At 42.0% G+C, this 12,026-nt stretch overlaps 1 protein-coding gene across 1 annotated transcript in view; it reads right to left on the reverse strand.

Moving 5' to 3' along the window:
* LOC146812862 (alpha-2-macroglobulin-like protein 1) overlaps nt 1-12,026 on the reverse strand; it is a 315,131-nt gene that overhangs the window by 83,865 nt on the left and 219,240 nt on the right. Inside the window, exons 20-25 of the mRNA XM_085619933.1 lie at nt 9,659-9,785; nt 8,019-8,140; nt 7,078-7,129; nt 3,959-4,042; nt 3,139-3,315; nt 951-1,032 (exon numbers count right to left, since the gene is read on the reverse strand). Of these exons, the coding sequence (XP_085476059.1) occupies nt 951-1,032; nt 3,139-3,315; nt 3,959-4,042; nt 7,078-7,129; nt 8,019-8,140; nt 9,659-9,785 (644 nt within the window). The remainder of the gene's footprint in view (nt 1-950; nt 1,033-3,138; nt 3,316-3,958; nt 4,043-7,077; nt 7,130-8,018; nt 8,141-9,658; nt 9,786-12,026) is intronic.

The raw sequence follows: 12,026 nt of genomic DNA on the forward strand, positions 1-12,026 counted from the left end.
GCTGGAAGGGAACTAGACACCGAGGCTGGAAGGAAGGCAGGAGGAGGTTATCCAGTGGACCAAAGAGGGAACATCTGCTATTGAACAGCCGCAAGGGATGCCGGTGGGAACAATAACATCTCAGAATTGGATGGAATGTTTCTAAAGCTAGAGGTGAAATCAGACACTAGAACTCAATGAGTCACCCTTTAACCTAGACTGGTGTTAATTATAAACATACATGCAAGGACTGACTCTCTGCAGCTGCTGGGTCATACTGGGGACTCTGCTCAATAAGCCATTGGCGAGCAGCGACACAAGGACCAGATGATGCCTGATGCAACATACCAGACACGCCAGGATATAAAAGAACTGTGAACTGAGGACCCTGCGATCTGAACATGAAACTAGGAGGGATGTTTTAGTCATAGTATCTTGTTTATTAGTTAATATAGTTTACAAATGTTTAATCGACTCACGTATGTTGCTTCAATGTGACTTGCTAATGCGATGATGCAAAATTTAAAGTTGCAATAAAGAGGTATTTAAAAAACAGGAATGCCCAAAGATGTGTCATCATGGCTCGAGACTTTGGACCATTACAAAAAACTCAGACCTGTATTACAGCTTCTAATGATATAACAAAAGATATTGTCTGAACCTATGGGTCATAATCTCTGACTAAAAGAGAATTCGCAATGCTGGGATGCATTGGAAACCAACACATTATGCGCTTAAATATGTTCCATTCCCCACACACTTTTTCATCCTTCCAAAAATTGTTCATAAACCTTGATGAGAGCACCATTCAAAGGCATCTGATATCTCATTAGAATCTCACAGATTTAAAGGTAGATGCCTAAAAAGGTCATGCATGAGATGCACTAGTTAAGGAGGAATAATTCCCTTTACTTTGGGAGTCTCCCCAAAAACTCAAATGAACAGGAGCACGTTCAATAATTGGAGCTTACCTGGTATTGCCCCTGTCATCTTTATCCCCAAAGGGGCTCATGGAACCATCTGAACGCCTATAATTCAATTGTTGATATGCCCCTGGGAAGGAGAAATGAAACATTAATCATTCATTCATCCACCGTTCTTGCTTTTCAATTACAACCACTTTAAGGTTTCATTCATCTACTTCACACTCTCCAGTCAGGCCAAACTCATCAAATTCCTGGGTTATATTTCCCTCATTCGCCTACTTTTTGTTCTTTCTCTTTCCCTGCTGCCCCGAGCACTTGCCGAACTAATCCTTTCACCTTGGGTCCAAAATTGAATGGACTTTGTGTTTTTTGTGAGGTTTGTCCATTCCTGAGGAATCTACTCTGGACTTCTGCAGTATTTTGGAATGGATTTTAAGGTGAAGAGTGAACTCATCAGAACCTGATCTGGACCTCAGCTGGCTCCGAGAGTAGATGCTGGGCCATTCACTGCACTCAGCAGAACCGGAAGGGAACCTCAGCTGCCTCCTGGACTAGATTATGGGCCATTCACTTCACTCAGCAGACCCTGATCAGCTGTCTCCAGAACTGATTTTGGGCACAGTCCATTGGATCCACAGAAATATAGACTGGTCTTTAGCTCCTCAGGTTTTGATGTTTGTTATACATTAAGATTTGAAGAATCTAAATTAGACTTCACCTGTAGCCTGAAATGGTGTTTGGAAAACACATGCATTGAACTCACAAGAAGTGGAGCTTCGCTGTTTCTAGGAGTGGACTTCAGGAGCTGCATGATAGATCCACAAGAACCTGAATTGAAATGCTTCTGTCTCCTGGATGGAGCTCAGGGGCATTTCAGTGGATTCAGAGGCCCTGCCTAAGAACTGCTGTCCGTCTGCTATCTGTCAGTAGAGATTCTTAGTGCAGTGCACTGGACGCAAGAGATGCTGCAATGGCTCTGTCTCCTGCGGCTGGTGCAGGCGATCCTTGCCTTGGCAAGTGGCTTCATGGGACAAGGGGTGTGTGTACTTATCTGGTCTTCTGTTTAATATCCTAACACTTCTAGCAGACTATTCTTGGAAATGCTACAGCTAAACCAGGTGGATCCCAAAAGAATGCAATGGTTTGCAACTATAGGACAGGATTGAAAGATGGTAAAATGGCCTCATACAGTGTCCTGAGCTAAATTGCAATGGACTTCTTTTTTAGCTCTGGAAATCTACCTGCAAACTATATTTCTGTGTGAGTGAGAAACATTGGATAATCTCCACTTCACTTGAGTTTTCCACTGAGGCAAATATCATGATCAGAAATAGCAAAGTTACACAAAAAAGCAAGTAATTTCAAGTCAATTTAAATCCATGTTTGATGGATGCAAACGTTTAGAATGGAATTTGGGCCTTAAATTGGTATTCTTTGTGAAAAGGTTATGAGCCTTTTTTATAAGGTAGCAAGCGTAACTTTAAAAATATACTCTAAAAAATCTTTATGGTTTGCTGTTTAACAACGAACTAGGTTTTGGACAAAATTATTTGGAAATGTAGCAAAGTTCAGATTATTTTTTAAATGGTTTATTTATGTTTTTAAAATGTACTGTTAATTATAAAGAACATTTTAAAAATTTTATGTCGAAAAATTGGATTTATAATCCAAAGAAGAGTAACCATGAATCACTATATTGACTTTATTGGGAGTATAATGCTATATATGTGAACAATAAAGCAAGAAAAGTGAATGGGAAATGTGCCAATTTCTATCCTACAGGGCAGAACATTAGTTGTGAAATGTACTTCTTTTGAGGTGACAATACAAATTTTCTTGAGGCAATTTCCATCTGCCTGGTCTAAGTTTCAAAGAAGCTCAGAGGTCAGAAATAACCTGTACAGATATGTCCCATCTTCTGGAAGACACTTTGTTTTGAGCCCTTGTGTAAAGAAAAGTATGGACTGGATGGAATTAGAGGTCGCATCTGAAAATGGGTTGAGATGAGACCTTAGTGCCAGGTAACTCTAAACCAGACAAGCATTTTTTTTTCAGATGCAGATCTTGCAGAGAATGAGTTTATATTAGGCCACGCTAGGACGTCTGCTGTAACCAACAACTAACACTGATCAACATTCACCCATTAGTCACTCAAAGAGCTGTCTGTGCCTGTTGCATCTGATAAAAAAAGATGCTAAAACTGAAAAGTGAGTTAATCTAAGGTCCAACTTACCTTTGCTTATTAAGTCCCTCAACTTCTGGGTCATGGATTCTGTTTGCTGGTTCGTCTTCTCCAGATACTCAGAAAGGAAAACAAGAACTGCCAGCTTGGACAAACTCTGCTCTCCGCAGCCAGTGGGCATGACACGAAGGTGGTCCATGTTTCCCAGGGCCAACCCCATCATTTCTCCTGAAAAAAGGGGGAGATGTAAAAAAAAATGTAAACCTACCTTTGATAAAGCCGTGATAATCTCAAACCACACTGCCTCACATGCATTGCTCCACACAGGAATGAATATTCTAGATGAAAGGTTTTATAAACCTAAGGAGGGGTGAGGAAAGCTAGGTTGTATTTCACCATCCTGAACATATCAAAATAAAAGCATAAGCAGTAAAGCTCTAAAGGGCTAAGCCAGTGAATATTCGTCGTGGTCTTCCAACACAGACATCTTGAGAGGAAAATTTTAATGGGTATGAGAACAGATGGCTACTCAAGGTCAGAAATTCTAATCATTCAAACAGAAAGAACATGGCTATTGTGCAAATGTTATCTTCAGAGCAGGCACTTCATAAAACCTATAGATTGTAAAAATAGAAAAATCTCTTCTTGACTGAAAGTTAATTTCTCATGAGAGCCATTATTTTAAATAGAGTGTTTCACACTGATCCTGAGATCAGTCTAATGTAACGTGGCAAACACACAAGATAGCAAAAGGATGCTGCCATAGTAAGACCGCTAAACGAATATCCTCTATGCCTAAAGTCCATATCTGGTATTTATTTGAGGCTCATTTGCTTTTTTGCAGAGGTCTTCAGGATATAGCACATCTCACCTGTAACAGATACCACAGCTCTCGCCGTTCCTTCCACCACATCTGAAGGGCACTCAATAGAGATGACATCAGACGAAATATTACCTAAATATAAAGAATCAAAAATATAAGAAAGTGAGCTGGGACTGAGTGACTTTTTTGTAGAACCAGATAAAATAACCCTAAATGCAAAAAATGTAATAAAAGAAAAATATATTGCATATAGTGAGGAAGCTAGGCTCATGAAGGTATTAGACCGGGTCCCGGTTCAACCATTTTAGCCACTTTCTACTTCTAAAGGTATGGAGCCCTATTTGGCCTGGGTAAAAGAACCTGAATTAAGGTTCTACTTGACTAGGTTACACGGGAACAAGATTCACTTTTCGGTGGCATTCCCATTGCCAGGTACTTGGTTTACATCATTACCTTACTGTCCGTATGATGGGAAATCACATCAGTCGAAGAAGCACTTTATGCTCTTTTGCACACTATATTCTTCTCCAATGTTACAGTTTCTGTGCCCAATTTTAAGAGGAAGATTTTTTTAATAATCAGAAGGAGGGTTTGTGTTTCCTCCAGCACTTGTAGTCCAAAACTATATGCTGTTCAGTCTTAAAGTTTATTACCCAAGCACTGAAACTGAAAAAGAGATATGCACTTTAGCTTTACGTTATGAGTTTATAAGGACTTTTTTAAATGTGAGCCCAAAAAGCTATCATGAAATTTTTGTAATTCTTGGGGATTTTAAAATACTTCTTTAAGTACGCTTACTTTTCTTTTAAATGTGGGGGACAGTTGATATTTGCAAGATTTTATTGTAATTTGATGCTTTTAAACTGTGTTCTTATTGTGCTTTTATGGTCTTTGTGGCCGAATAAAGCTTGATGATGGATGAAAGTGAGTGGACATTATGGTGCACGGTTAGTCTTTTAATACATTTGACTTAGGATGAATGTGGCGGTGGATCTTCTACTCACAGAGGCTGCATGATCAATTCAGTAGGCCACGGAACATCCTCCTGGATGTCCCCTTGGCTGTATGTGACCCGCCCACCATCGCAGAAGAGATTCCTAACTTCCATCCTAAGTTGGCTCTGAGGGGGTTCACAAGGTGGGAAATAATGTTAACCACCCATCCTACCCAATCTTTGCAATTTAGACTTCCTGTAAAAACCCAACTCGTAGTCCATGAACATTTTTAAGGAGATCTTCACAAACCACCCCACAAAGAACTTTGAATTCTTTGTTATAAACTTATAAAAGAACAAGCCCAATGTTTAGATACGTTTTTTTAAAACTCTTTAGGACTATTTAGAAACTATATGTAACTTAGAAAAGGCAGAATTATTATTGTGGCCCACAGAGGTCAGGCGAATTGTCTACAAAACTTAGAGAACAAACAAGGGATGATGCATTGAATTTATTATAGGAAATGCACCTTCTCATATCTTTGATTAATTTATTGATCACTTTTAAATAAGGTGCTAATAAAGGGACTGGTAAAAATACAAGTATTTGTAAAATAGTTGTAAACCTGATTTGTGGTTTCCTTCTGATCTCTCTTACCCCATGGGTTGCTTTCTATGGTGCGTGTTAAATCTGCTTGGCAAGCTGGATGCACTATATGCAGTCATAGATGAACTCATCAAACCATCAGCTTCAGTTTACTCCTCAAGCCATCAGTGTACTTCACCAAAGCACAGTGACGTCAATTAAAGGTTGGCAAAATAAGTGTTGACCTCCCCTGGATTGTCCAGGGGGCCTGCCTCACCGGAAGGGAAGGAAGGCCGGCCAGCTCTGTCCTTTTGGTCTACAGGCTGGCAGCAACTCACTCTGTGCTGGGTGCAGGGCTGAGGCTGGAGGAAAACTCACACACATAATGTGACCTATTTGTTTCTCTAACCCAACTCCTTACCTCTGGGCACTGTCCTGCCCTTCCCTTAAAGATAGGAGATCAGACAACCAGTCAGCCTGAGGAAGAAGGACCTACTATCAGAGGCAGGAACTGATCTAGTCATCAAGGCAGAACTTACAAGACCTGTGTTCTGTAATGATTGAAAAGAGGAGGTGAAATCTGGAATAAACACTTGCATTACCTTCTAAGCTCTATTCTTATGAATCCAGTCATAAATACATGCCACTAAGGCTTTACATAAGGAAGGGCTGTAGCCAGAAGTAATATTCCAACTTTTACTCTTCCATCACCACTCTCTATACCCTATCATATGTTTCTATATTATTTAAGCGCTTCATAATATAATGCTTCATGGTGCAATACTGACACTTCTAAGTGCTGTAAGTAAAGTGTACCAATCTTGAGAAAACCAAACTTAATGGTATTTGTTTAATCGAGGGAAGGATGAAAGTCTGAGTAGGCCCCTTGCTGAGACGCAGACTTGTGACCTGCACATCACAACAGATGTCAGTGGTGAAACTCGCTGAGACGCATTGTTGGCATACATGAAGGGTTTCTCCGCTTGCGAAGGAGGTATGGTTAATGAAGAGGGTTGATGACTTGCGAACAAGAGGGAATTAAGGCACAAGAAAAAAATGTAGAAGGGGATGTGTAACAGAAAATAAAATTGTGATGAAAAGAAGGCAAAGAAGGGGGGAAAGAACAAGGGATAGACGGAGCATAGGGGAGAATAAAGATACCTGTACAAACATAGGTGGTGAGAAAGCTGGTGGACGGTGAATGAAGAAAGAAAGAGGAAGCAAACACAGATAATGGATAGATGGACGGATGGATGGATAGAAGCCGCAGGGACACATTTTGAGAAGGAGAGGGCGGGATGTAAGTATTCCAATAGTCATCTTTCATGGCGTCTTCTTCACCTTGTATTCGTCTAGCGCTGAGGTCAGTAAAAGACATTGGGTCACTTTTGACTTTAAATGTCTGTATCTGTGCGTTTTGGGAACTTTGGTATAATGCCTAAAGTGTTCAACAACATGCAGTCTGTCTGTCCAGTGCCCTCTGCAGTGCCACTTATAAGGGTATTTCTGATGAGGTCACTCCCTGTGCAGCCAAATCTCTGAGAGGTTGTACCTCCGCCCTCTTCCTGTGGCCCAAGCCATTAGGAAACTAGCTCCAGAGTCAAAGCATCATTCACAGTCTCATAGAATCCAAGAAAGGCATCTTACCTTTGGCGCAGAGCACTGTGTTGTGGGAGGTCTCCACCAGCATGCCCTGCGGCTACAGACAGCCAATGGAGGTTCAGAGGAGTTGACAGAGAAATGTCAACAGAAAAGAAGACATGAATTTCATCAAATTACAAAGGATGCACGGTTACCAAATTACAAAGCGAGGCACAGTTACCAAATTACACAGAGGATTGAGTTACCTAATTACACAGGGAGGATGAATAAGCAAACTACCCCAAAACAGAGTTACCAAACTGTACAGCAAGGCGTAGTTTTTATTGTGGTTAGAGTTATGCAATTTCACAGGGAGGCAGAGTTACCAAATTACACAGGAATGCAGATGTACCAAAGTACCTTAAAACAAGGTTACTAAATTGCACAAGGAGTTATCCAACTATTGAGATTAAAGTTATCAAATTACACATGGAGGCAGAGTTGCCAAATTGCACAAAAAGGCAGAGTTTCCAATTTACCCAGAAGATTAAGTTACCAAATTGCCCAGGATAGCAGAGTTACCAAATTGCTGAGGTTAGAGTTATCAAGTTACACAGTAGGCAGAGTTTACTAATGCAATCAGAGGATACAATTAATAAAATAAGATTTGGGGACACATTTTTCCAGGCATAAATTGTCCACCTATGTCCAAATCATTTAAAGGGCGAGGTCATGACCTTACACAGTCGTGAGAACAACAAATTACAAAGGAGGGAAGGTTTACCAAATCACAGATGGGAGAGTCACTTATCAAGGCATGCAATAAAGTCTCCTGGGTGGAATGGGTTCGTCCACAATTTCTGTAGTGAAGTCTGTCTGCCACCCGCATTGCAACTTCCAACTGAACTTCCCACCTGCCCCTATAAGCCTATAGTAAAACCCACACTGGTTGAAGCCCCTGCTGGACTCCAGCAAGTATCTGAGTCTGAAACAGGCTCCCTACTGACCTGGACCAGGACTGACTCCATCACAGTGTCTGTGCCCCCTTTATCTGGCACCACAGGCTTTGTCCCATCGCAGAGCTCTTCCGTGCCCAGGGCCTCAGCGCTGACTGTCAGCTGAAACTCACCTAGAACAAACAGAAAGGGTCTAATGCCTATATGGTGGAGATGGGCAATATTTGGAAAGGGATGGCACATAGGCTAAGAAGAGGTCCATCAATGCATCATAAATATGTAGCCATGGATCTTTAATCCTGTAATAATGATAAATATACAGATAGTGTGGCATAATTCTAATATGTGAGCATTATTATTAAACAATAGTATCACACCAAGATCAGTTGTTTTTTTCAAAGAGTTTAGAAACATTTTATTTTCTTCTTTTTGATTAAAAAATACATCAATTAAAGATACAATTCCTCGATGGGACTGATATAAAGCGTAATAATCATTCATGTAAAAGCAGAATCATCCCTTCTGTCCATATATCTTTCCTTTCATCTTTCAATCCTAAACAACATCCTAAAACCAGCTACTGTCTTTCAGTTACCTGGGACTTCTGAGTGTGGCGCATTAGTAAGTGCCAAAATACTGGGGAGAAGCTTCTGCACTTGATGCATGCAGGGGCCAACCATGAACACTTGGAATAGAATTTGTTTAGGAGGCATGGGTAAAACAAAAGATGCATGGCATCACAGCGGCATTAAATGGAACAAAAAAAACATTACAATGATTTGTTAGACGAGGTTTTACGTGCATGATCCTACTGAGCAGTAGCATTTTAAACTATACCTGCTGCTTGAATATATAGTTGATCAATGCCACATAAATGTATCACCCAACTGAGTTGCCAACTCAGTTAAAAAGATGTGCGGTATTAACGAATGATACGTTAGTGAATTCATATATTGCAAAACAAAAAAAGTTATGTATAAAATAGTTATTATTAAAGAATAATATAGGCTAACGATCAGAGAAGATTAGAGGCAGATATTAACAGTACTAACTCCTGCTACACAATATATACAATTGCCCTCTTAACTCAGTAATTTGTGAAAGCTTAGACTGCAGAAGCAACTCTAGCAAAAACCTAGAGACTAAGACTAAAACAAGGACTACTAAAACTCACCCTTACATATATATATGTATATATATCTAACATCTTGTAACCCTGCATTTAATCATACTTCATACCCAATAGAGATTTGTTTTACAAACAGTTTAAGAGTAACCTTAAACTTTCCCAGTTCATTAGGTGTGGCACAGTCCCCTGGAGTGAAATTTCTTGATTTCTTGGAAGCAGCAAATCATATATGCACCTTTTAGAAAAATGGTCTGCTGTGAACTCAGGGTGCATTCACAGCCGGCTGTTCTAAGAATGTATAAGCCTATGTAGCGTTGAAACCTGTGATAGGCTCCTGATCCCTGCAGGGCCAGTTCAGTCAGTTCGGTCATGCCATTGGATGACAGCTCAGTCATGCCATTGGATGACAGCTCAGTCATGCCATTGGATGACAGTTCAGTCATGCCATTGGATGACAGTTCAGTCATGCCATTGGATGACAGTTTAGCTATGCCATTGGGTGAAATGTTACACACTTTTCCAGTTTTGCAAGGAGAAGCCTGTTCCAGGATTTCCAACATACCCAGTCTCGTCGGCTCCACCAGCCAAGTGAAGGTGCCACCTGTGCCAGCCTCCAGGCAGCGGGTGTAGTTGTAGTCAGGGCACGATCTTATGTCACAGTGACTGCTCTCGGCCAGCAACACTTGCACCTGTATCGATACAACAACCCAAGTATCATCTTTGTGGTACATGAAGGTTTGTTTTGACCCACCCCTTGCCCCTGCATACTCCACCCCACCATCACCCTGCTTCACAGGCTACCCGTACTGTCAGTCTGGTCTCCATGCCTCTTATTGAATATGTGTTATAGCTGCAGATTTCACAGTGGGTTTAGCTTTAATAGATAAATGGTTCTATTGCTAATCTCTAGGCTCACCTCTGTAATGCAATACCAAAAGTAGAAAGCTCCCTAATAGCCCAAACTGGGACTGAGTTACACCATAAACAAGACGTTCCACAAGGGTTCTTTTTCATACAGTGCTGTCGAAAGGAATTTATCATGGAAACTCAATGGTATGCACTAGGAGGGTCCTGTGACTAAAATTGTGGCTTAGAGCGGGGCTGTGTCTCTGGAAGGGCACAATATGTTCCCACTCCTTACCAACCATGACGACCGTCAGCTCAATGGGCTGCAGAGGCTTCATAAATGTGGCAGTGGTAAGATTGTAGAGGCAAGACAGGCTTTTTTAAAATCTGTCTCTGCCAGAAAGAATCATGTACTGGCCTCTTATGCACTCTCTAAATGGATCCACCAGCCCGTTGCAACCTGGTCCTTCGCCCCATTCATGTTGGCCATTGCTGATGTTGTGTTTTTATAGATGCATATTTATGTGTGCTGAGCATGTGTGTGGGGAGGCTAAGATGGAGGGAGGGGAGAGCTCCAGAGAGCAATGGAATTGCAGGGATTCTCCAGGATATCCCAGAGATCCTTTGTGGTGGATCAGTCTTTTGGGTGTGGATGAGAGGAAATGGAGAATCCCTTTGAAGCTTATGGAGTTTCCCCTGCCACTTCCTGCCCCATTATTCACTGAAAGTGGGACAGCCTCTCCCTTGTATGTGCCCATGTTTTGGGTGTACCCTGACAGAAGACTTTCAACTCCACTGTACCTTCTTGCTGGCATCTGAAGACAAAGACCATGACTGGCAAGCCGTGGAGGAACAAGCAAAAAGCAAGAGTTGCACCCAAACACGTCCTAACGCTCAACCTAATTTAAAGATTGGGCAGAAACGTCCCAGCCAGTGTGCCAAGATATCTGGGGTCCTCAACCTGTAGTGACCGGAAAACACGTTGTGATGCACGGTTGGGTATATTCTGCCAACTGGCATTGCCAGGTTAAGGAAGCGAAACCTGGATGTTTTGCAAGTCTGCCCGGAGACACTGCCTTTGCCCTGTCTGAGGGAGTTGAGCAATTGCTCAGGAGGGCCCTGGAGCTGCCATTTCAAGAGGTAGATGCTGCCAAGAAGAAGTGCGAAGGAGCGGAATTTGGAACCAAATCCATCTGCTGTGACACAGGGAATGACAAGCAATGTCCTGTCAGATGGCGAGGCCTGGGTATCTTGTGATATCCCCGGAGTTAGAGCTGAAGCCTGTGTGCCATCTGTAAAGGGTGCCATGGAACTTGACTCTGTATGAGTTCAACACAGAAGATCGAGTGCCTAGAAGCATTAGGGTGCTAGAAAATCCTGAGCACATCTTGCAGTCCCTTCTGAAGAGCCAGAGTACTAGTAGAAGTACTGTGCTGAGGGCAAAGGTGTCCTGTACTGTTGGAGGGCACATCAACCAACGCTATCTTCTCACAGTTATGACCCGGGTTGGGCTCCACATTTGTTTGGGATATGGATGTGGTTGGGCCAATTGGCAAGGTCCACCGGACTCTGAGCAGTAGGACCCAGAGTCTTCTTCCTTCACCTTGTACTGATGCCGCTAACGCTTAACTGAATGCGCGTGCGCTGGCACACTTTTTGCAGACAACTACTACATCATCGGGGCCAGTGCAGACACATTGCGATCCCTGCATGGAGGACAATGCAGTGTGCATCCCACCAGATGCAGGCATTGTTTCCACCAACCATCAAACACATACAGGTGGAACCTGCTCCACCTAAACTGAAAAGAGAGTACTGAGCAAAAAGAGGGAAATAACAGAAAAAGGGGTGTGAACAGCAAATAACGACTTTGACATAATTGAAAGTTGCAGCCTCCTTTTCTGACCCCTGCTAACCATGCCTAGATGAAGCGCCCATCTATGTCATTTTGAGCCTTTCTTTAACATCTTTGCTCCTGACAGGGGAAAGTTTTGATTGGCTTGCTCAATAGAAAGTGTTGACCTTTTTGTTAGATTTGAAGGTCTTCTTCTTTCTTTCTCATGACCATGGATCCAGGCACCTGT

This window comes from Triturus cristatus, chromosome 7 (genome assembly GCF_964204655.1).
Source record: "Triturus cristatus chromosome 7, aTriCri1.1, whole genome shotgun sequence".
NCBI classification, from domain to species: domain Eukaryota; kingdom Metazoa; phylum Chordata; class Amphibia; order Caudata; family Salamandridae; genus Triturus; species Triturus cristatus.